Source organism: Archocentrus centrarchus, chromosome 7 (assembly GCF_007364275.1).
Source record: "Archocentrus centrarchus isolate MPI-CPG fArcCen1 chromosome 7, fArcCen1, whole genome shotgun sequence".
Classification (NCBI taxonomy): domain Eukaryota; kingdom Metazoa; phylum Chordata; class Actinopteri; order Cichliformes; family Cichlidae; genus Archocentrus; species Archocentrus centrarchus.
Genome location: NC_044352.1, coordinates 24,883,308 through 24,909,347, shown reverse-complemented (window position 1 = coordinate 24,909,347; position 26,040 = coordinate 24,883,308). Strand labels below are relative to the sequence as shown.

At 40.8% G+C, this 26,040-nt stretch overlaps 2 protein-coding genes across 2 annotated transcripts; both read left to right on the top strand.

Moving 5' to 3' along the window:
* The first annotated feature begins 1,588 nt into the window (after positions 1–1,588).
* LOC115783232 (pleckstrin homology domain-containing family G member 4B-like) lies at positions 1,589–15,925 on the top strand. The gene is made up of 23 exons (XM_030733958.1): positions 1,589–2,035; positions 2,152–2,355; positions 3,356–3,476; positions 3,592–3,685; positions 3,918–4,004; positions 4,359–4,475; positions 4,583–4,681; positions 4,793–4,944; positions 5,337–5,475; positions 5,956–6,078; positions 6,192–6,389; positions 6,486–7,201; positions 7,693–8,139; positions 9,770–10,019; positions 10,142–10,231; positions 10,597–10,923; positions 11,007–11,177; positions 11,383–11,560; positions 11,663–11,779; positions 12,540–12,824; positions 13,157–13,395; positions 13,637–13,699; positions 15,626–15,925. The coding sequence occupies exons 1-22, from the start codon at positions 1,627–1,629 to the stop codon at positions 13,667–13,669; spliced, it is 4,596 nt and encodes a 1,531-aa protein (XP_030589818.1). The 5' UTR covers positions 1,589–1,626; the 3' UTR covers positions 13,670–13,699; positions 15,626–15,925.
* Positions 15,926–18,279: 2,354 nt separating this feature from the next.
* LOC115783300 (protein-glutamine gamma-glutamyltransferase 2-like) lies at positions 18,280–25,313 on the top strand. The gene is made up of 15 exons (XM_030734067.1): positions 18,280–18,348; positions 18,685–18,870; positions 19,009–19,242; positions 19,379–19,497; positions 19,575–19,703; positions 20,561–20,729; positions 21,186–21,318; positions 21,426–21,529; positions 22,136–22,224; positions 22,384–22,537; positions 23,170–23,258; positions 23,518–23,701; positions 23,880–24,040; positions 24,180–24,316; positions 24,664–25,313. Exons 1-15 carry the CDS (start codon positions 18,339–18,341, stop codon positions 24,809–24,811), a joined length of 2,046 nt encoding a protein of 681 aa, XP_030589927.1. The 5' UTR covers positions 18,280–18,338; the 3' UTR covers positions 24,812–25,313.
* Positions 25,314–26,040: the final 727 nt, after the last annotated feature.

The window sequence follows — 26,040 nt, the reverse complement described above, 5'->3', positions numbered from 1 at the left end:
AGTAGTCGAGGAAACCCCAATCCCTGAAACCTCCTATCCTTGTATATTCAGCCTTGACTGGTTAGATGAGATCAACAACGGCCGCCAGGGAACGCCCCTCAGCCAGTGCCTGCTCACCACAGAGCAAGGTGTGGTGAGGCTACCATGGGAACGGGTGGCTGTGCCTGAATTTGTGGATGTGCCACAGAGTGCTGGGAGTAGTATGGCATCTGCACCTCCCTCATATCCTCCTTTACGACCTCCGCTTCCTCTCCTTTCACCTATTCCTAATTCTTCATCTGATGAATCATTACCTCTAAGTCCCTCAAAGGAATCTGTACTTAAACCTTTTCCTTTAACCATTCAAAATTCACAACCCTCTGCCTTCTCTGTGGAGACAAGAATATGTCCAGCAAAGCACGGCATTGCTGTGTCACTTTGCCTGGTGGACGCTGGTGCTGCTTCTTCGTCAAGGCTGGTCAAAGTTAAAGAGACTGAATCAGAGCCTAAGCCTGTAGGCTGGGTGTCCCCTAATACGTGGAACAGCCGCTTTACTGGGACAAATACAAATACAGGCACAAAAACAAGCACTGTTTCAGATACGTGCACCCCTGGAAGTGGTGATCTAATTGTATGCAAAGGTGAGGACAAGGGTATTACTGTTTCTGAAAACACAAACCAAGATAAAGTTAAAGATAAAAACCTTCAGGATACCAGCAGAGGTGAGACAACAGCCCACGTTGGTGCAGAAGGGGAGTATATTGACATACTGCAGGCCACTATGCTTTTTGGTAACGCTCAGTTACTTAAAGAAGAAAAACAGAAATCAGAAGTGCAAATCCAACCATACACACCAATTCAAGGACAAATGCAAAGATATCCACAGAGACCCACACAAATCCAGCCACATGCACAAATGGAGTCGCATAGGCAAGCACAAAGACAGATGGCAACACAGATCCCACCTCCCACACAGCCACAAACACATGTCCAGTTACCTGCAAAACCTCAAACACAAAGTCATTCTAGGCCCAACATGTCTGCAGAAAAAGGACCTCTAGCCACTTTCAATCATTCCCAGCCACACCACCCTCACTCTGACTTCACTGATTCCTCTGAGTGTGTCCGCACTGTCCGTTTCTCAGAGAAACCCTGTACACCATGCATGAGAAGAAAACAGGGCGGAAAGGTTTCTAGGGCTCAAGAGCTGAGATGTCGATACAGGGACTCCTACCAGGCTGCGTTACAAAATCCTGTCGCCTTTGGAAGGGAGAAAGAGAGGGGAGATGCGTTAGCTGTGGTGGAGGAAGATGGTGATTTCTCAGTGTGTAATAACAGACAGGGGCCACTTGAAACTAAAACAAGGGATCCATGTGCTAATGTGCAAAGAATGCTTTGTGAGCCTGGGATGCAAAACCACCCTCCTTCCTCTGTCACTGAATCTGTCTGTAAGGAATCAGGAGAATATAACACAGTTCCATGTTGGAAACCAGGAGATGCAAACATCACTTCCAGGGGAATAGATGCTTTACACTTTGGTGAGCTACCAGAGCAGACAAATGATAGGACCACTGTGCCATTTTGGGACCACAAGATGTAAAATCTGCCAAATCTTATGGCAGTACACACAATGTGAATGGAACACAGATGGCCAACGCTAAAGCTCTGTCAAGCTCAAATGGTACCAGACAGTCACATGTCTCCACCAAACACTGTGGATTACCATTTAGTTCTAATGAAATTTCTGGGATGCACATGACCCTCAAACCCTGCGAGCAGCTGCAAAGCAGAACTAATTCTGCAGGGACGTCCTTCACTGCATCACAAAACGGACAAGCATGCATATCAGATAGAAGGTGTTCATCCCTCTCCACCGCTGTGGTGGACACCTCAGAGAAGTGTGAACTGGTTATTGTTGATGGTAAAAATGTCAGGAGAAGAGAAAATACTGACTCCTGTGCAGAGATTCCCCAGCTGCATGTGGTTAAATGTAAAAACAGCACCGCCTTCCGATTAGTTTCACCAAAGCTCAACAGGAGGAAGATGGTTGTTCCAGGTACAGGGTCAAGCCATTCTTGTCACATTTTTATTTTTACAATAGAGCTTTGCTGTTGCTGTTGTTGTCGCTGTTGTTGATAGGTAAATTTAATTTTATTTCCAAACTTTCTTCAGATGGTGCTCAGCTTGGAAGCACTTCAGTAACTAGCAGAAATAGCCATCAAACACCGAACCCATCACAGACAGATACACCTCTAGTGGCAGAGAAACAGAAGACATCCCAGCCTCCCTCTGCTCGTCCTAGACCTGACCACTTACCCCTAGGATCTCCAGACCCCGGAGCCCACCCCCTCTATCTGGGAGTAGCATCTCTCACAGGTAACTAATTTGAAATACAGTTAATAAGATCAGCACCTGGTCATTATAATCCATGTGCACAGATTGGCGAATTAGCTTCGGACATTATTGCCCTTTCTCACATACTGCACTACAGCACACTCAGTAGCTGTGGCTTCAGTGGACTGCTGGGTGCAGTTACACATCGCTGCACCTCTGTTGGAGTCTAGAAAAGTTCAGGGCTGCAGTGCATGTGTAAAAACATCAATATAAAATTCTCCACTGTGCACAAAAGGGCATCGTGCAAAAATAGCATCTATGCTGCTCTGTTATGTAATGTATGTCAGTATTTCAGTGTAAGAGTTTGTTTCTATGATTTTCTTTCTTTAAGAAGAATAAAGATGGCTATTTAATTGTCTTTCCTCTCATATAGAACATTTATTTTTTTGTCTTGCTGTAAAACTCACTTATCATTGTGTATGACTTGGTGGCACCTAACAGTGAAATTTCAGAATTTAACCAACAAAATTCAACAGAAAAATGTGAATGACCCTGTTTAGTCTTTGTTTGTATGTTGGGCTGCTGCAGAAACATGTGGGTGCAATGAGGTGGACTCCTCATGTAGATGTGAAGCTCATTCTAAGCTAGCAAAGCACATTGACTTTTAGTTACACCAATGAAATCATAAATATGAATACTACTGCTTAATCTATTACTGCTAATAGAAGCCCCTAAATCCTTTGCACTTGTCCTTTAACTTTAATTGTGACCCTCTGGTTGCTCCTCTTTTCTATTTGTTGCTCTGTTTTTCTGTTTCCTATTCTTTGGTCCTTGTACTCACCACTGTTGCTATCAGATAGTGTAGTCTCACTGCTTTTGTCAGTTACAATATTATTTGGCATTCAGTGACACAATAAAGGAAAGTTTCTCTCTCTTTCAAACTTTTGAAAATGCATCAGCTGGTTTGTGCAAATCCTCATGAGCAGAAAACTTTTTTTTGTTTTGTTATTCTCCTCCTCTCTCCTTTCTCTAACCCCTCCAGGCGGCAGAGACAGGGTGGGCAGGGCAGTAGTTGAACTGTATGGTGACCACCAGGGATGGCGAACAGCGGTAACAAGCCAGGAGATCTTCCAGATGCTGCTCTACTTCTACTCTATTACCAGGTATGAAGGGAATAAATAATTTAACCAAAAGCTTAAAACAGGCACACGCTGCATGCGGTCGTCTCTGTTTTATTGTGGAAATGTTATGAACTAATGTGAATGTTTGTTTATGTAGGAAAGAAATCAGAGAAGCTGGGATGACACTAGTGTTCGATGCGAGGAAAACAAATCCTCAGCCGCAGCTCTACAAGGCTTTGATGACTCTTCAGGTATGAAGCAAACAAACTTTCTTTATTACAGCTCACTACAGCAGATCAGAGGTAATTGATGTTTTATGTGCTAATGTCTGGCTGAGTGCAGATCATAAATGCTGAGTGAAACATCAAGTCCTAAAATGTATCAGCTCCTGTTGCAAGAGAGCAACAAATGATATTTGTTTCCAGTATGTATGTATTGATTTATTTGACGTCATTAGCTCAGTGGAGTGTTAAACTGTTGCAGGAACAGTGCCCCCAAGCAGCGAACAGTTTGGTTCTGCTGGTGGACAAAGAGAGCAACTTCAGACCAGAAAGGTGTCCAGGGATACAGGTCAGCTTTTTTAGACTTCAGAATCATTTTTAAAATAAAAACCTTCTGTGTTTAGTCTTATTTATATGGGTTATTAATCTGAGAGTGTGAAAGTTTGTGCTCTAGCCCTCCTAGTGGTCTACTGGTTTGTTGACCATGTCCATACTAATAGCAGCAAACACACAGAGGTGTCCAAAGTTCCAGATTTTTGTCAGTGCACTAACTAGTTAAAATTAAAATACCAAAAGCAGAATTAAAACAATATAATAAATAAGATTCGAGGAAAAATACACATTTAGTAAAGGCAATTCATAAATAATCCCCTGTGGTTACATACTGAGTAATGACCGAAGGATGTTCCTGGTAATGTGACAGACTGATATGGTGACATCAATGAAGTCATTGTTCAAGCTGGTGGAGGGGAGTCAGCTGAGCTCCCGCCTGGATGGGACACTATCTCACAGTAACATTGACTGGAAGGACCTGCACCAGGTGAGACCGTCACATTATTACATTACCTGTTTCCATTTGTCCCTGCCTCGCTTCTCACTGATCAGGTGTTTCTTCTTCACTGTTTATCCGCATGTTTTATTCTGTAGAAACTCTTCCCATTTGTCTATGATCTTCATGTGGCCTCCAGCCTGCTCCTGAGAGCCATCAGTAAGCTAGACGAGCCCCGGAGGACAGACAGTGCACAGGTACCTAAACACTCTCCTTTTTACTGATTGCTCATGCTGCGATTTGACCCTTGGAAGGTTAGGTTACCCCCACTTCTGTAAATTTATCTTTGTGTGGTTTTTGTGTAACAGGCTGTGCAGCAGTGCATGAATGACCAGAGGACTCTGATGAGGGACGTTCTGGAGGATAGCCGATTGGTCAGCCTGCAGAGAGAGGGTGGGGCTATTCTGGCCAGGCTAAGGAAGGAGAGCGACCTCAAATACCCCCATTGCGAGGACTTTAGGTAACCACAAATCATCCTCCTCTCTCATGCTCCTTTTACAACTGTGGAAAATCCCAGCTGCTGGCCTACAGTCTGATTCAGGATTTATTGTGAAACAACAAGCTTCAGTGTCCTTAAGTGTCATCCTTAACATTGCATATGGCTTTCTTTATGGAATATGAAACAAGATGTAAAAGAAATGAGGCCAGACAATTTGATTTATTTGTAAGTAAGCCAAGTGTTTTCTTCCACTTTGAGTAGGAACTTGCTCTTATTTTATCAGGTAAGTCACATTAAAAATGTGAACTCATCTTCAGTGGAGTGTCCGAGTACATGGAAATGTTTAAAATGACATTTATTAGTGTTATTGGCTTCCTTAAGGAGTCTTTGATCCTACGTTTTCCTCTATGCAGTGATGCAGTGGACTCGGTGACCAGTCTGTACAACCATGTGGAGGAGCAGGCTCACTTCCTTGTGCAGAGGTCCAACGTGTCACTGGAGCACCTGGAGTACCTGCTGCAACTCAGAGAGATGGAGGGACACTTCACACAGGTACATTGTACTAACTGATGTTCGTTTGCTAAGGTTCAGATCAGTTTCTGGAACCTATCTCAGCTATCATAGGGCGAGAGGCAGGGTACACCCTGTACAGGTCACCAGTTATATTTAAAAAGTAGGGCACACATAAACAGTTTTACATTTTATTCCTGCTCTCTTTTCCTTATAATGTGACCAATATTAAGTAGTCATTTTATAACCCACTGGGTCAACCATAATAATGAAATAAAGAGGTGGAAAGAAACCAAGAAATTCCTTGACACTAAAAGGCTTTAATTAACTCAAGAGTGCTTTTAAGTAAGTAATTAAGAAATTGTAAGTAATGCACTCAGTACAGCCACACCTGGACATACACACACGACTGTTATTGACTTAACACAAAACAGGAGAGTTTAAATAAAAAGAATCTAATCACATATTTTATTTATATACTGTATCACCAAATACATATTTACTGTGTTTCCCTCTGTGTAGATTCAGCAGTGGGTTAATGAAGAGGGAGAGCGCCATCTGCTGGAGGCGGAGTCAGTCGAGGATTCTGGAGACAGAATGGAGCAGATCCTCAACAGCTTCACTGGTTTCCTAATTGAAGCTAATGTCAGTCAAAGATTTTTATTTCATTTTATTTATTTATTTTTTTTGTGGCTGCCATTTTTCCTGTATTTGTTTGTTGTGCAGCTCGCTGAGTTTCTCTTTCTCTCCTCGCGCAGGACCGACGACACCATGCCATGTCGCTGGTGTCAGAAGCTGAGCAGCTTCAGCAGAACGGGCTCTCGTACCCGGAGACTGAGACGTTCAAGGAATTTGTCTACGCCTTCAAGTCAGGCCTAGAGGACTTCCTGTGCCGGGCAGAGGAGTGTGGTAGAGAGCTGCAGATCATGGTCAACGTGTGTGATTTTTGTGAGCAGGTTTGTATTTGACACACTAGCACTGTATTAACAAAGAAATAATAAGAATTCTTTCTCATTCACATTTATAGTAAATAAAAGTCTCTTTACAAACAGGCTACAGCACTGGCCAATGAATGCACTGACTACCTGGATCAGAGTCAGTCCAGAATCCATGCAGTGCAGGACTTTGAAAGTGCCTCACAGGCTCATCAAAGAGACCTTCTGCACCAAAACCAACACTCTAGCCCAAACGTTTCATCCCTTTGTCAGTCTGATATCCATGCAGAGCATGGCTCAGATCCAACCACCACCAGTATTTCCCCTTCTTGCACTGACAGCTCCATCCTCCGGGCTTTCCAAGACAGGTTCCAACAGTTCAGCCCAGAGAGATTCCAGGAGGTAAAGGCCCAGGCCAGCTTCCTGCGGGGCCCCCGGGGGATGCGTGTCTGGAACTTTGCCTGGCTGAGATGTCAGGAAGCCAGGCAGCAGCTTCAGGAGAGGATGCAGAATGTGGATGAGGTTTATCACCATCAACCAGATTCTAGCAGCTGGTGTGAAGGTCATTTTGTTGATGTGGTGAGCACTAATGTTCAGACAGCATCTCCCGGTGGCCAGAATTTGGTGGTGCAATCAACCCCTGGGCCTCGGCATCCGCAGTGGGAAAGCATCGTGTCAGGAACAGTGGATTTAGGAAAGAGAAGACCGATCCTGGGCAACAAAAGCCCCAATTCAACAACTGTAGCTTGCTGTAACATCATCATCAAACCTGAGGATCGCAGTGATGCTGGAACATACCAGGGGTCAAAGGTCCCTCCACAGTCACCTCATAGGTATTACAACTTCTATGTTGGTCTATCCATCCCTCTTATAAAGACTAAAACAGTTCTTTTAGATGATATTTGGGAAGCATCTCTTTATTTGTAGTAATTTAGCCAGGCTCTACACAACAAATAGTAGGTACTGTCATTTGTCATACAAATCCTAGTATTCAATAATTTTTTATGATCACTTGATTACAACAATTTAATGCTATTATTTAACTTGGATAAGAAATAAAATTGAATATTTTTCCATTTAAATAAATTGTCTCACTTTTCATGACTCTCAGTGACAGAGAGAATATATATTATACTGTTAAACAGTTTGGAAAAAATGGTAAACCAAATTCAGTATTTGGATTTATGGATTTGACCAAAATTGACCCACCTGTGAATAAGTTAGGCTGAAAATGTTAAGGACCTTAAAGATGGTCCTGAGTTCATTTGCCTTTTCAGGCTGCCTAATTGGGTTGTGACTCAGTAAAGGTGTCATTTTGATACAGGTCAGCAAAGAGAACAGAAAGAGAGCCGAGGAGGAGACAGACAAGCAGAGCAAGGAGCGAGAGAGATGCTGCCGCTCTGTCTCAGTCCCACACTGTCGGCTGCCAGTGGTTTCCATGGGGACGGGGTCTCGGAGCGAGGTCAGCAAGCCAGGACTCATGTACCCCAGGAGCGGCACCAGTGGGGTCATCCACTCCTCCAGAGCAGCGGGTTCGAACCTCATCATCTTGCTCCCACTACGGTCAGCCATCTTGTCGAATCCTCCAAGAAGCCCAGAAGTTTCAGATCTCCCGCCACGGGAGCTTCTGCTCCGAAGATTCCTGTATGAGCGAGCAGGGGGCTGCGGAGGGTAAAGGGACTTCATGGTGCAAACACTCCAGTCTGCCCATTGGGAGATATGAGGGGGCCTTTTGTTTAGCGAGTCCACAGAGGAGTGCCAGCAATGCCCTGTAAGTCTTCTGTGTGTGGGTAATATTGTCCTGCCTTACAGACAAAAAAGTAATATTTGATGATATATCTTTAATTTTACTAATCTTGTGTGGCTTACATGAGTCTTTCATGCACTCTTTTCCATCTCTAAGCTGGCAATGAAGAGCTACAGGTACTGTCTGTTCGCTTTCCCTCTCTTTTTTCATCTTTGCATCATGGGTGGATGGAACAGGCTTTCTAAGCACAGACCCTCAGTGCTGCTAAAAAAGGACATCTATCATCTCACTGGAAACTTGGGATATATTTAATGCAGCTGCAAAAAATATACTTAGGCTATAGTAAGTTTACAGTCAATGAAGCAGCTGGAAAGTTGTAAAAAAAAAATCTAGGTTTAATTAATTATCTGTGCCCAAGAGGTTGTGTCCATAATCCATGAATGCTGGCTCATTTTCTTTAATTCAACCATGGATATGGAGAAAAAAAATAACAGTTTATCTATCTGAAATGTGAAAGATAGTTGATGATGGGCATATCGAACAGAAAGTGCAGCACTATGAAAAAGTTTTGGGCTACCTGTCATTTCTTTGTGTTTTGCTTCCAGGGAGGTCTTGAGCAATAGTTTTCCAAACTTCCAGAAAGTTGTTTCAGACTCAGACTTCCAGTTCTCTAAACTTTCCTGAAGGATTTTTTGTTTTGTCGTTGTTTTTTTGTTTGTTTGGTTTTTTTTTAGAAATTTTCTGTTTATTCACTCATTTTCACACTGCATGGTGTGCGGTGTGTCCTTAAAAAATGTGAGGAAACTGGACAAGTGGACGGGGTGGGGGTGGGGTGATCCAGCCGCTGTTCACTGAAGCCTCGACAGGAGTGGTGTTAGTGGATGGTACAGCATTCTTATGGGAGAACGGCTGAAGCATTCCAAATTAGAGAAAAACTGGACTGAAAATCAGTGGCAACAGGTCTGATGGAGAGATGAATCCAAATTTGATGTAGAGCTTCATTTTTCAGCACGACAATGATCCCAAACACGCTGCCAATCCACTGAAAGTGTACCTGGATAGAAAAACACACAGTGGAACACTATCAGTCATGGATCGGCCTCCCCAGAGCCCAGATCTCAACATTAATGAAGGAGTGTGGGATCATCTTGACAAAGAACGGAACTAAAGGCAGCCAACAACCAAAGAAGAGCTTTGAATGACCTTCAAGAAGCCTGGAGAACTGTTGCTGAAGACTGCTTAAAGAAATGAGAAAAAAGCTGCCGCAGAGATTTCAGGGTGTGTTGCAGAATAAAGGTTGTTGTACCACAAATTGACTTTCAAGATGGTTGGAACATTTCAATAAACTGCTACACCTTTTTCCCATTTTCCTAGCTAAATATATAAAAAAATGGAGGTGGCTCAAGACTTTTGCACAGTTCTGTAAATAACAGGAGGTGTCTATGCAGTTTTTTTTTTTTTTTTACATTTTTGAATAGGATATTTCATCATTTGTTTTGCATTTTAATTTGAATATATTGTATAAAAATACATATAACTAAACCTTGGTAGGTATTATTGCAGTTATTGTTAAAATGCAGTCATATACTGACGTGTGTCTTTCTGTAAGCCTGTGTTTGAAGTTAATAGATCTTCATTCTCCTCCTGTCACCAGGAGGCTGCAGCGTGTCATGGAGGAGTTGGTGTTCACAGAGAGGGAGTACATCCGCTCCCTGGGCTACATCCTCACTCACTACCTCCCCCTAATGGACAGACTAGACATCCCCCAGGACCTCAGGGGCAAGCGAGGGGTCATCTTTGGCAACCTAGAGAAGCTTTATGATTTCCACAGCCACTATTTCCTGCCTGAGCTGGAGGCCTGCCCAAGGGAGCCTGCAATGATGGCTCGCTGCTTTCTCAGACATGTGAGTAACAACTCTGTGACTGTAATATACTTTTTTTTTTTTCATGCAGTATTTCTTGTGTATTATGTAATTATTCTTATCAACAAAATTTTCAATATATTTTAAACTGGCTCTTTCAACAGAGTGAGAGTTTTGGTCTGTATGCTTTGTACAGCAAGAACAAACCTCAGTCAGACGCCCTGATCCTTCACCGCCGCCATGACATCTTCAAGGTCATTTTATGTCTTTCTGTCAACCGAAACACTTAAAGGAGCAGTTTTCTAATGAAATGGTCTAAAATAGATTAATTTGTAAAGCACACTCAGTGGCTTTCTTTGTACTGATCAGCAAATTTGGATTCCCGATTCCTGTGAACTGTCATCTTTTTGTCATCATTTATACTGAGTAGGAAAGTGTTTCATGAGTGTAAATATTGTGGGTGCCATTCACCCTATTAGTTTTGTTAGATCATTGATATCATCTTAGATGAGTTCCATCCATTTTCAGCAGTAGCAGCTGCAGCAGCACGCACACCCCTAACACTGGGAGCATGCTTTTACTTTTTTGGATTTACACTCTAGCTTTGTTGACTTCACAGAAGAAGCAGCAGGAGCTGGGAGACATGATGGACCTTTCATCCTACCTTCTGAGGCCTATCCAGAGGATTAGCAAGTACAGCCTTCTGCTACAGGACATGTTGGCTTTGGCTGGCTCATATAGTCCAAAAGATATGATCCAGGATACACCGTGTATGTCTAGCATGTGCACACAAAGCGTGTCTAGCCCAACTATGCATGTGCCTGATCTGACGAGCAGTGAGAGGGAGAGGGAGAGGGTTGAAATCCAGGCTGCTGCAGATCTGATTCGATTTCAGATGCGCCACGGCAACGATTTACTCACCATGGATGCCATCCAGGACTGTGATGTAAGATTTTTAAATGGTTGGCCAGATTAACTTGAGTCACAGTTGTTAAATGATACTAACAGTTACTTTCCCTTTTCTGTCAGGTGAATTTGAAAGAACAAGGCCAGCTGATTCGCCAGGATGAATTCACAGTTTTCTTCAGGAAGAAGAAATGTGTCCGCCGCGTCTTCCTCTTTGAAGATCTGATTCTCTTCAGCAAGACCAAGAAGACAGATGTTGGAAATGATGTTTACATCTACAAGCAGTCATTCAAGGTCTGCAAATGTCCTTGTTCATCAAAAGGCTGCCAGAACCTGAATAGCCAACCCTTATTTAAAAAGCTAAAACAGAGTTTAAATGGCATTACACCTCACTGCTACTGGGATCCTCCAGGATGTGAAATTTCCTAAAGTAGATGAAACAAAAATGATCTGCCAGCTAAACCCGTGTAATTCCCGTGTCTTCTATTTTCTCTTCCAGACCAGCGACATTGGAATGACTCATAACTCTGGTATGAGCGGTCTGTGTTTTGAGATCTGGTTCCGCAGGAGGAAAAGTGAGGACACCTACACTCTGAGAGCCTCAAGCATGGAGATGAAGAAAGCCTGGACCACAGACCTGGAGAGGATACTCTGGGATCAGGCTGCTCACAGTAGAGGTTGCGACAGCATACTGTCTTTATTTAGCATTTACCCAGTGGACAGGTTACAAAGTGCTTCACGGGGTTAAAAATATATTGTGAATATATGTTATGTTCCAGAGCTGCGTATGCAGGAGAGGGTATTCATGGGAATGGGTCGCAAACCATTCATGGATATTCAACCCAGTGATGCAGCGATCTGTGACCGAGCTATCAGCTGTGTTCTTCCCGGGAGAAGTAAGAAGCTGAACATACAACATTTTAAACTTTATACCTCTTCATCTATCAGATATCATGTAACAATTCTAGGTTTTAGTGTTATTTTTATACTTTGTGCCATCATTTTTTGTCAGTTAACTAACATTTTAACATTTAATGCATCCAATTAACTCCCAATAGGCAAACATTTCACAAAGCAATCAACCTTTGACCGACTTTTGACGACAAGGTTGGCATTAGGTTATAATTATTGTTGTGCCATGGTTCTGAGAATGGTGAGGAATTAACTCTCAAATCATTATACGACCCTTAAAAATGAAATAAAATTCCTAATTTTCCATGGCTGATAGGCTTGCTTTTGGTGCAACACCACGTGTGAGATTCCTATTGGTGGAACAACACTAGAAAAGCTCCGCTGGCTGCATGAAATCTGTTAAAGGCGTTTATGGTTTTTTTTAGGTTAAATGTGGGTTAGGTTAAATATGAAAAGTGCCTTGGAGCACCTCAAGCAAAAGCAACTGTAATCCAGGAAGTGCTCATTCTCAAAAGCTGTTCAGGCTGATGTGTTGTTTTTGTATCTTTTTTCATCAAAGGTTTTAATGAATTGCATACCGCTACATTCTGGTTTTATTAATATTTTATACAACATCCCAGTTTTTTTGAAACAAGGCCATCCCTTTAGTCCCTTTACTTTTATTATTTGCATGTACGACAACAGTCCTCATTTCTCATTAATCCAGCCCATTACTATCTCATTAATATCTATGTATGTCGTCAGTCCCTATGGCGTATTGTTCACACAGGGGTTTAGAATATCCCCGACCTCACTCCATTGACTCCGGCAGCACCACCTCCACCACCCTCAGCCAGTCGTCTTCCTCATCCGGCCGTGGCTCACTGCCCCCTGCTGGTCATCCTGGGAACCTGTCACAGGGAGTGGACACCAATCCAGCTGTCTGCTCCTCCGCTGACATTGTGACTGACAATGAGCTCAACAATCATCATCTAAATCATCATCATCTCCACCGTAACTGTGAACAGTGCGAAACTCACCACCCTCTGAGTGAGTTTATTTTTAGGCTTTTGTTCTGTTTTGTTTGTTTTGTGTTTTTTTTTGTTTTGTTTTTTGTCAGTAGAGCGATGTGACTGTTTGCTGCTGTGTCTGTTAATGTTATAGTACTTAAGACAATAAATAAATCAGCTCTGATCATACGGCAATCGTCCTAAAATAGAGTAGCAGCTGAATTATTTTAAAATGATTGGATAGTTTACGTTTTTTTTAATCTGGTGGCTGTGACAGACAGCAGCAGGTTTCTATTTATTTCCTGAATGCCATTAGGAAATTTGAACTTATGCCAGTTTGGTGTCAAATAAACCTGTTATCATTCTTTTTAGTGGACAGCAGTGAGTCATCTGGGGAGTGCACGAATCTCTTCAGCAGCTCAGCGCACAGCTGTCTGTCTGCCATTGGTGGTGAAAGAGTGGACGACTCCTCCTGTGTGTCTCAGAGTTCACAGACTCAGCCACCGATCTGTCGGACACCCAGCCTGAGGAAAAACAGCTCACCGGCAACTACCAGAAAGAAGCCAGGTGTAGCCCCCAAACCTCCACATCTGGCTAATTCTCAAGTGCAGGTGAAGGTGTAACAAAGCAACCTGGTGAATTAGTAAATGAGCTGAAGATAGAGGCCTCAGTCGTGTGTTAGAATGTTTTGCAGGGTTTTTATGTGACTCATTTAGTTAACGGGTTTGACACAGCAGTTTATCGACATGAAGATTCAGAACTTAGATTGAAAACTTAGGTTATGGGCTTATTTTGACTATTTTAATGTATTCTTATATATTCTTATATATTTATTGGTTTCTTGTTTTGCAGGGTGATAAACTTGTAATTGGAAAATCAACATAAGTTTAGCCTTGGACCCTCACCAGAAGGAAGGCATGTTAAATTCTACATTTGTCTCATTTTTTGTGTGATTTTTTTTTTTTTTATTAGATAGAGCTTTTTACTATTAAAAATGATTCAAGTTTATGTGGTAGTGCATATACTGTATGTAGGTGGGACAGTATTTAAAATTCCCACAGAAATGAAGAAACCAAGGCCTAGCTTGAAAGACATACAACATAAAGGTTCCTGTTATGAATCCCCTAAATTTGAATAATAGCAGCCACCTCATGTAACCTTGTTGAATTGGCAAATTTGTATCCATCATTTGAAACCCAAGGATATTTCTAAAACAAAAATAGTGTAGCTAACACACTGTGTTAGTGGTGTATTGTACAATTCTCTGAGTGCTTTAATTACCCCATCAGTATTTGGAAGACTAAAAACTTTTTCTGAGACTCTGCTCCCCCTCGTCAGTCTGATTGTTGCTATTTATATACAGTATTGTGCAAAAGTCTTCAGTCACCGCTCGTTTCTTTGTATTTTGCTAGGAAAATGGGATTTGGCGCAGCAACTTATTGCAACACATGCAAACATATATGGAAATACAGTACAGGCAAGCCTTCTTGTAATTTCTTTAAGTAGGCTTCAGGAATAGTTGTCCAGGCTACTTGAAGAACATTCAAAGCTCTTCTTTGGATGTTGGCTGCCTTTTTTGCTGCTTCACACCGCTTCAGTAATGCTGAATTCCAGGCTCTGGGGAGGTCTGTCCATCATGTTACAGTGTGTGTTTTTCTATCCAGGTATGCTTTTACTGCATTGGCATGCTGAAAAATAAATCTGTTGCCAGTCAGTTGCTTTCCAGATGGTATTGCATGGTGGATCAAAATCTGATGGTACTTTTCTGCGTTCATAATTTCATCAATTAATAAGATCTCTAACACCACTGGCTGAAATGCAGCTCCAAACCATGACAGAGCCTCCACCGTGTTTTACAGATGGCTGCAGACACTCACTGTTGTAAATCTCTCCTGACCTCCTCTGCACGTACTGATGATGATTTAAACCCAAAATTTAAAAATTGGATTCATCACTCCTTGTAACTTGTTGCCATGAATCCTTAGTTCAGTCCTTGTGTTATGTGGCATATCTCAGCCACCCGTCCACTAAGACCATTTCTGATGAGGCTTCAGTGAACAGTAGATGGATAAACTTGAAGGGCCAGATGCATTTCTCAGGTCCTGTTTCAGGTCTTTGCTGGATTATTTCTTAAGGACATGACTTCATGTACTGTTCATCTGCTGTATATGTTTTTGGTTTGTTTGTTTGTTTTTAGGTCTGCAACTTCTTTTATTTCCTCAGATTTTTTAAGGACACACTTCACACCATGCTGAGATATGCCACATTTTTGGCTAATAGCTCTTTGGGAATAATCTTGATGCAAAAATCCTTTTTTATGCCAGACTGTTATCTTTGTTGTTTTTCATAGATTCAACTAAAGAAATGGGAACTAATTATTTTTCTGTGACAGACTGCTAATAAAGTGCCTAAAGACATTTCAGATGGTATTTGCCAAATTGTTTATGTGTAGAGACAACACTGGTTCATCCCTTGAGTTTGATGCCTTTTTATTCTTGAATGATTCATAGGTCAATGTTGAGAGGCTTAAGAAAAAAGAATTCCTCTGAAAATAGTCAGGTACAAGGAATGGACTGAAAACAGCTAATGTCCAAAAAAACTTTGAAAGACCTTCAGAAAGCCTGGAGAACTACTGCTCAAGAACACGAAAAAAAATTACAAGAAAGTCTGGCTCCAGTACAAAGAAATGAGGGGCGTCTCAAGACTTTTACACAGTTCTGTACCTGTTTATTGTTCAGTTTTGAACTGTTTAACGACACTGTGACCAATCTAACAAATTAAATTATGGTGGTATAAGTGGCTCAGCATTTAGAATAATGTCTGCTTTTAATATTGTTGCAGATTGGCATTCAGCTCAGGCTGGTCACTCCTGCTCCGGTCACCCTGCAGATGGATGGATTGTGTATGATCAGGTCTTGTCATGTTAGAGGTCTGCAGTGTATGTATCATACTTCAGTCACTCAAATGTGGTCATTTTGATCACATGAAGAAAATACTGCTGCTAAGCTGATGTCACTGAAACATTCACCATGGAGTGAGAAGTGTCGACCCATCAGTGGGAGTTTTTTTTAACAAACAGAAACACGTATGTGATACACGACATGTGCCTTCCTCTTTTTGTCCAGCAGAATCACCTTAACACCCCCCCCCCCCCCCCCCCCCAAAAAAAAAAAAACAATTGTGGGAGGGGCATCTGCTGTTACCAGGCTTGAACCAGGTGTCTGCTTTTCAGCTATGGTATCATGAAAACATTGTTGTAGCAAGGATACGCAGCTGAATAGGAATTATTTTACTTCCACAAAACCAGTCTCCTGCTATGAAAACAATCTTGTTTTCGATTTTTGAAAAAGTCTTTGAAAGGCTGGCATGTCTTTTCTGTCAAGAACTGCTGATGTCTGCAAGCTACACTCTTATAAAACAGGCACTTTTGGTAACTGTCCAGTAAGGAGCCGCCGTCTGTGCTGTTCTATCACAGCACAAAAGTGATGCAGTTTGTGCTTCAGGGGATACATTTTCAATTATGTTTTGTATGGTCTTCTGTCCTGTACAGCTTGTGCAATTGAAAAGCAGGAATCAGTGAAGAAAAGAATATAGTTATTTTAATTAGTCTATTTCTTCTAGACTGTAACATTTTTGGGGTCCTTTAAACTGATTTTTTGTTTTCTTTTTATTTGTATGCCTCTAAGTTTCTTGGTAATCATACAATTACTGATTTATCTGTAGGGACAGACCACTCACTTGTGTGTTTTCATATCTTGATTTGAATCACTTTGCAGGTGCAAGGAAGCAACAAAAGTGACGTCATACTAAGCAGCGAACAGAATAAGGCCACAATCTTGCAGGCGGAAGCCGCTTACTGTTTAGGGTCCACAAAGTGTTACATTATGCTCACTGTACCAACTTTATCTTTATGAAACTGACCATTGAAAAGCATTTTTCACATTTCTAAGTGTATTTTCTCTTAAGTTAATTGTGAAAGTGTCTTGACTTTGTAAGATTTATTCATTTTAGTTAAAAACAAAACAAATTTCAATACAACAAAAAAACAAAAACAAAACAAATCTCATAAAATGAAAGGAAGCAGATAGAAGAAAAAAATCTTATAATCTCTGCCCCTATTTAACAAAAAATATATGCATACACACATATACAAATTTCACACCCTTATTAATAACCAAACAAAACAACTTCAACCACTCAGATAATAGCGTGTATAAATACATGTTATATAGTTTTATATCTCTTCAACAGATTTACTTTTAACATTCTGCCAAATAATTTAATCGAATCAGCATTTTTGTTGTCACTAGCCAAATTGTTCCACAACCTTTTTCCTTGAACAGTAGTACATCTCTCTTTCAAACTTGTTCGGATTTTAGGTTTTATAAACATTTCAAATCCCTTTAGATTATAAATATTTTCTCTCTTAATAAAATTAGATTGAATATTCAAAGGTAATACATTTTTGTGTGCCCTATACATAATCAACAAAATCCTATAATCAACCAACTCATAAAACTTCAATAATCCCAATTGATCAAATAATATATTTGATGGGTGACTACAATGTTTTTTGTTTTTTTGTATTTATGATTTTATATAGAAATATACAGTATCCAAATCATGGCAGAAAAACACCGACCTTGGTTTATTTGTTTTGGGGATTTTTTTCGAGCCACTGACCCTTTGTGACATGCATTTGTATCCATTTCTTTATTGCTGACTTGCTTTCTTTTATTCTTTTTGTTTGCTCATGTCAGTTCATTCTGTTTCTTAATTGTTCGCATGCAGGGTCAGTGCAGTTGTTTTGTTCTTTTTATGGTTTCTTCCCCTTGAATTTAGATCTGGATCGACTGCAGTCATATGAGGATGTAGCAGCCTGAGGCGATGCACCATTTCCTTATTCCGCACAGACACTTACATACATGCAGGTTATATTCAGATGATAATACAACTATACAAAAAAAAAAAAAAAAAAAAGTTGTCATTAAAATGTCATGTTTCAGTTGTGTTCTTCTGTTTTTTACACAAAGTATTTCGGTCTTTTTCATCAAGCCTGTTCATGTTGCAGCTGAACCTCATTTTATTGAGTTAAAAAAGGTGATGTAATTAACTGCTTTTACTTTGAAATGTCTATCAGATGTGTTCCTGTTTTGCATTATAAAATGTAATTTATACTTTTATGTTCAATAATGAATTAAAATATGTTATAAAATGATTTGTGAAAAAAGCTTTTGTTTTGTTATCTTTAAATTTAGCGAGCACATTAGTTGTTATTATTTATACAAAAAAAAAATCAACTGAGCCTGATTACTATTACTTTGCTGAGTAAGCACTAATTTTCTTAACACATGATTTAGTGGTTTAAGTTGCTTTGTGACCTCTTTCCCAATGCTGGAGTCAAAGTGAAAAATAAAAAAAAGGAAGGAGTGTTGCAAGTCTGTCTGCCCTTCTTAACTAAAAACAGAATTACTGATATGAGGACTAGACAGACAGGGGCATCCTGATTACATTACAAACACCCCTCAGGAGCTGTTACAACCCTTCTGCAGATATGAGCCAAGGTAAGACAGAAGAAATACAGCTGTTAATGTTTCTGTGGACTTTGACATCTACAGGTTAAGATGCAACTTCTACTCTTGTTAATTAATGTCAATTTAAAAGTCATGAGTGAAATATGATGAGCAGGAATGGTAAATGACTTTAGAGCACTAACACTGGATCTGCTGGGAATGCTTTGCTGCTGATTTTATGCGATTTATTGTCCCTGAAGACACTTTGAGCATCTGATCACATTTTAATGAAGTCAACAATTTAATAAATTTAATTTTCATAGCTTCAATCCACATTGTTGCATATACATTTTTTAGTGGTGTGAGTAGTTGTTTTGTCTTTGGCAGTTCTGGACATTGAACACTGTGATCTGGACGTTAGGAGCAATAACAGAAACCATCACACAGAGCTGTATGCGGAGGAGCGCTTGATAGTCCGCAGAGGGCAGCCCTTCAACATTATCTTACACCTGACTGCTGGCACCGAGGAGTTCAAACTGGGTCAAACAGGTCTCACGCTCATCGTTGAAACTGGTACTTTTGATTATTAAGTGTACATGTGTGTGGGAGCAGTGTTGAATGCATGAATGAGTGCACCAGTAGTTGTTTAGAATTTATCTGTCTGCAGTCTGGATTGAAATTTACTGTTTATGTCTGTGTCTGTCTCTCCAGGTCCATTACCCAGAAAAGAATCAGACACTAAGGTTTCCTTCAGTCTTAGTGACTCCACAGTGGACACCGAGTGGAGTGCATCTGCCACGTATGTTCCCTCTGGAAGCACCATATTGTTGTCTATCTCCTCTTCCCCTGATGCCCCCACTGGGGTCTATTCTCTGACTCTGGACCAGAATGGGAAGAAGACCAGTTTAGGGCAGTTCACTCTGCTTTTTAATGCTTGGTGCCCCAGTGAGTTCATACAGTTGTCTCCAACTGATTTATGATGAGTCATTTACATTTTGGGTTCAGTGTCACTCCCTTTAAATGTTGTGCACTCTATGCTGTAAAATGGTCTAAGTGTTTGGTGTTTTGTCTGTACTAACAGGAGATGCTGTTTACATGTACAGTGAGACAAAGAGGCAAGAGTATGTTCTAGCACCACATGGGCAGATCTACAGAGGAACGCATAAAAGGATCAAGGGGACACCCTGGAACTTTGGACAAGTACAAAAATGTCAAACACTGACAATTGCTATGCAATTACTTGAGAATTCATTTCCTTGTCCTGTGTTTGTGTGCAGTTTGAAGCAGGAATATTGGACATCTGTCTGAAGATTCTGGATGAAAACCCTAAATTTATGTCTGACGCTGATAAGGACTGCTCTGCGAGAAGAAATCCCATTTATGTGACCAGGGTGTTGAGCGCCATGGTAAGTCTGCTTTTGTATGAAGTAAAGAGAAGCTGACGGGTCCACCTCCTAGTGAGTAATTCCTATTAGAAAGAGATTACCATGGTGCACCAGAAAACCAGTGTTCTTTTATGTTCTGAGTTTTTTATCGTTCTGCCAGGTCACTTAATACTGTTGAAATTGTTGAAAACGTTCTTTTCTCTCGCAGCAACCTTTGTGATACAAAGCAATAGAAAGAAAAGCCATCCTCAAGCCATGCTCATTTTAAGCAGGTGGCACGGAGTATGTTAGTATTTCCCTGCAGCATACCCAAATTGCTGAAGGAGAAATTTCTGCTGGCTGTCATTTTACAATAAATCAGGGATATTTCCATATAATTTAATAACTGACAACATCATACAGCATATTTAGGCTATTTGGCAGTGTTGAGACCGTACTCACAGAGCTAAAAGCAAACACATTATAATGGGCTTTGTTTTGTTTTTTTCCCCTCCCTAAATGCAACCTCGGACTTGAATATATATTAGCACTGCCAAGTTGTATCTTTTGTTTGTTCAAATTTCAATAAAAAAGTATTTCATGATTTTTAATGTTCTGTCCCTTTGCAGAAATACTGTATAATATGTGTGTAATCAGTAATTCTAAGTAAACATTTGAATTTATCCATACCTTAATGACTAAAATTAAAATTACAATCTATTAGACTTCATTTGTCCAAAAAAAGTATAATGTTGTTTTATTCTAATCATCATTTAGGAGAATTTAGAGTTTAGAAAAGCACTTGATGCCCATTGATTGCTTTGCACTCTTTTAGATGTCTCTTCCTCACTTGTGGCCCATTTGTGTGTTTCCTCTCTTGTCTCCCACCTGTCACTCAGATCAACAGTAATGATGACAGGGGTGTCCTGGTAGGACGCTGGGGACAGGTTAAAGATGGCATTCATCCGGGAGCATGGATCGGCAGCGGGGACATTCTGCGTCAGTGGGCAGAAAGTGGTCCCGTCCGTTACGGCCAGTGTTGGGTCTTTGCTGCAGTTGCATGCACAGGTTGTGGCACCTAGTGTTTTAGAGTTTGGTTCGACTATATGTAAACTCAGACAATCATTTAACTTGTTTCTTCAGTTATTGATTTATTTATCAATTCATCTGTTTATTCCCTTTTCTGGGTGTTTTAAGTTTTTATGTTACACAGAGATATTGACATGTCATAATGTAATGTTTACACTTTTACAGAAGAAAGATAAAGCAACAGGCCATCACTCATGGGAAGGCTAAAAAGAAACAATTTCATCATATAACTGAGCTTCAGTCCATCAGAATTACACTCCAGCCCCGTCTACTGAACAATCCCAGTCTTTTAATCAATGCCCTAAATGTAGGGTTTAACCTCTTTTTTGTTCCAGTTTGCTTTGTTTGTATTGTTTCTCTGTGATGACAGACACTATATCAGGCATGTGCTTTATAAGCTGGTGAGATATAGAGTGACTGCTCTCTCTCCTTCAGTGTCCCGTGCACTGGGCATCCCGTGTCGAGTGGTTACTAACTTCGGATCAGCTCATGATGCCAACGCCAACCTAGTGATAGAAAACCTGTATGATGAAGATGGGAAAAGAATTTCTGGCGGTGATTCAATATGGTAAGCATACAATTATGATTACTGCCAAGCTGTTAAATATAAATCAATCATCTTGTTCAGTGCATCCTGCTGTTGTTAAATGCCTTTCATCTTGCAAATTTGTCTAGGAACTTCCATGTTTGGGTGGATAGCTGGATGACTCGTCCAGACTTGGGGCAGGAGTTTGATGGGTGGCAAACCAGCGACCCAACCCCACAGGAGAAAAGTGAAGGTGAAGAAGACAGCAAAGAGCAGTTAAAAAGATTTGTTACATCCTCGAGAAAGGGCTGGGGGATGAGGGGAGTAACAATGGACTGATAACGAGCAATTCAAAGGACAAACTCCTCTGCTGTAACTAGTGTTACTCACTAGTAGCTCCAAAGACACCATTAATCTCACAGCAAAAAAACTCAGGCGAAGCACACCATACAGCTCACTGCTCTCGGGGCAGCCCACATGCTGAGACTGAGCAGCTCTTCACCAGCTTTTGGGTGGCTGATTGGTGAGCGGAGGCAGCCGCACACTGGCTCCTCAGTGGAAACAAGTGAACTCAAAGTCACAGCTTTGGTGGTTAGTTTTGTCTTCTGACAGTGGTCATGGTTTGAGACATCATTATGGCTGAAATCGAGCCTGTGCCAGCACTGCTTAACATGTTCACATGATTCAGATCACATGTATTCTGAATCATGTGAATATGTTCTGACGGGAAAAATGTTTTTCAGTTTTATTTTGACAAAAGAGATTCAGCCCTTTATCCTTCGTTATCCATTATTTTTGAATAATTCCCATTTATCACTGTTATGACATTATTCTGACATTATTCTGAAACTTCTGTCAGGTGTTTTTTGTTGTGGACCGGCTTCACTGAAAGCCATCAAGGAAGGAGAGCTGACCATGAAATATGACGTACCCTTTATTTTTGCTGAGGTGAGGAAATATGTACTCGTCTATTTAGCTGTTATACTTTTATTGTTTATCTCCTTCTGTTGTTGGAAATTGAGTGCCTATTGTCATACACCAGACTCTGAATACATCAGAATCTGTTTGTTTGTTTGTTTTTTCATGCCATTTTGCGTTTGGGCTCAGGTTAATGCTGATGTTGTGGACTTGGTGCGCTTGCCAGATGGACAGTTTGTCAAGTTCAGCGGATCCACAAAGTCTGTTGGTTGTTTTATCAGCACTAAAGCTGTGGGCTCAGAGGAGAGACGTGACATCACACACCAATACAAATATGCAGAAGGTACCTCAGTCTTATGTGCATAACCACATGTTTCCTGTGTTTTTGTCTGTTTTACTTATGTAATTACTCTCTTGAAGACTGCTTTCTCAGCTCTGTGTTTGGGTCCTTATCCCTGTACTCCATCATGTCACATTAACCATTTAAACAAATTTTTGGTTTTGACTCTGAGTGCTGAAATTGCTCGTTTCACCACTGCTGAATTTTATAGCTTTTAACCTACAGCACATGAGACATACACATAATGATGCTCCTTCTGTTGTGACTTCCAAGTTAAGTGTACATTCTCGCAGTGCATAAATACAGACAACTATCTCCATATTAAAATGCAGGGGTCTGTTAACCTGAAGCAGCATTAAAAATGTGCTTGCCTTTGGGCGCACGGGTGGCTCAGCGGTGGAGCAGGCAACCACATGTATATGCCGCATTGCGGTGTGGGTGGTGCAGGTTTGAGTCCCAGCCTGTTGCCAATTTGCCAGTGTGTCTTCCCCCATTTCTTGTCTCTATAGACTGTCGATGAAAGCCACTGTGGCCAAAAAAGTTTAAAATGTGTTTTGCCCTAACTATGCTCTTGGTGCATGTCTGTCAAATCTATTTTAAAATGCAGTGTATTTGTCACCCCTGATGCTTTTCAGGCTCAAAGGAGGAGAGACGAGTGTATGAGAAAGCCCAGCACCACAACAAGCTACAACAGCGAGGAGAAAAGCCAGGGCTTCATCTTAAGGTATTTTACTGTTCATACATTGTGGATCAGGCAAATACTGTAAATATATTGATGCTTATTGTATTTGTACAAAGATAAATCAGAAAAGAACTTGCTGGATATGATTACAAATCTTCAGAGAGGTTCAATTATCTGTGTCTAATCTGTGGTACAAAAACATATACACTGCGGATGGATGGATGGATGGATGGATGGATGGATGGATGGATGGATGCATGGATGGATTAATTATAAAAGCATCTATTAATTTTTATTTCAGATCAAGCTGGCTGACAACATGATGGTGGGCTCAGACTTTGAGGTTTATGCTATCCTCACTAACAACTGTATGGAGGCAAGAACCTGCGACTTTCTCTTCTCTGCCACAGCAGTTAGCTACAATGGAAAACAAGGGGAGAGCTGTGGAGTTACTTCAGATAAGGTGGAAGTACCCTCTGGAGAAGGTTAGCTCTGTCTGAATTTGATTATTTGACACAGATGACTATTGTTGATAAATATAAATGTAATTCATTTCAAAGGCCTCAATAATAGAAGGGCTACATCCATGCCTGTGTCTGTTTTTAACAGTTCTCTGGCTGAAAATGCATGGAAATAGTTGTTCCGTTGTTCATATGATTTCAGAAAGATGTCTGTCACTCAAACTGGAGTATCAGAGCTATGGAACAGCTATCACATCTGACAGGCTGATCCAGCTGTCAGCCGTCACCATTGACAAACAGAGCACAGATTTCAATAAGGCTGAGAAGACCATCGTGCTGGACGAGCCAGATATAAAGATCAAGGTAGGGATGAATGCTTATGAGAAAGAAATGTATTTATGAACAAAAAAATATATATGTACATTTTAAGGAGTATTATAATTTATCAATAATGTGATATTATATTGTTTTGAATCCTGTATCCCTGAACCCTTGACTGCAGCTGCTGGGAGAGGCCAAAGTGAACCATTCTGTGACGGCAGAGCTGACTTTGTTGAACCCCTTACCGGAGCTTCTGCAGGACTGTAGCTTCACTATAGAGGGGGTTAACCTCACTGACTGCAAACCCACAACAGCCAAGTATGTATTTTTATCTATAGTTCAATGTAGAAGATGCAGTTTAATGTGACACCAAATAACATTGCTTCTGAACTGCTGTGAGCGTGTTGGAGAAATTCTCGTAGACAGAGCCTTTATGAATAATATGGTTTATTACAAAAGGAACAATGTCTTACATTTGTCGGGTTGACAAACGGGAGAGGAAAAAACAATATATAAGAGGATTAAAAGAGTTTTATATCTTCATATCCACACCCACATCTTGGTTTGCATCAAACATGACATCTTATGGAGAATCTGGCTTCAGCTAGTTTTCAGTATATGTGAGAGATTTGGTATGTAAACATTTCCGTATCTGATTTTTGCAGGATCGGTGTTGTGGGCCCCAAACAGGAAGCCAAAGCCACCGCTGACTTCACTCCCATCAGTGCCGGTTCCCGTGTGCTCCTGGTGAACTTTGATAGTGACAAACTGAAGAACATCAAGAGTTTCATCAATGCTGATGTGAAACAATGAGCCCATCAAGAATCTCACAACACCAATAGCTTTTAGTTGTTGCTGTTTCAGTTTAATAAGATAATAGCAGTTTAAGATTACAGAGCCATTTTTTTTAAACCACGTATTATTTTTTATCTACTTTATATTCAAATATGCTACACTAATGTGCTATGCAAACACAATGTACAGTGTACCTACCTACCTACAAAGGAATATTATTGCATGAAATAGTGAGACTACCAACATTTTAATCTTTCATCTTCTTGCAGTTTGAAAAAATGAGAAATGTCACAAATGTCCATAGAGCATTGAAGCATTAGCTTGTTGCTTAGCAGACCACCTTCTTGTCCAAATATGGTCACTTCTGGCTCTGAAAAACCAAACCAGCATGATAGAGGCCACACAGCAGTGGTGGCTATATCCATCTTGCATATATAGTTCTTGAATATGCCTCCATACAGTAGTATTGTTGATCTGTGGTGCTCCTGTGTGGGTGCTAACCAGATGAAGTCTTTTTTTTTTTTTTCAGGTGAAGTCTACATGTAACTATAGAAAGAGCAATGTAGTGCTTTATACTTTCTCCATATTATGTTTATTAGTAATCGCATCTCATCTCTGCTTTTTTAAACCATTAAATATGGAGATTAACAACAAACATCCAGTATTAATTGCACTTAATGTTTCAAGCACTACATGTGAGTCTACACAGTGCATACTGGCAACTAGGGCTAGATGACAAAATTTCCATGAGTCCATCAAGAACTTCTGTTCAATCATTTATTTACACAATTATATATTTCATAATGAGATTAAGCTTTATCCCACCATATTATCCTCTTCCTTACTAATGGGTTCCAGAGGATAACAAGGACCAGTGTACTCAGCCATGTTGTTCAGTCCGTACACCACACAGCAGCATTGCACTTCGGGAGATCCCCATGTTACAGACATCAGACCAGTCACCAGTCTTGAAATCATAGCACTCAACTTTAGGGGTGGTGTCGAAGACACTGTATTGTCGCCACCCCACTGCAAAGAGGTGGTCATCAATCACCGAAATGCCAAAGCTGCTACGGGCATTCAGAATGGGGGGCATATCCTCCCAGGTGTTGGTGTTGGGGCTGGAGCCCTCAACAGTCTAGACACAGGTGGTTCCTCTAAAACCACCTACCTATATGAGAAAAATGTGACGATGAGGCTGCTCTTGGGATTTCAGGCATTTTCAGTCATTTCAGGCTTTTATAAAT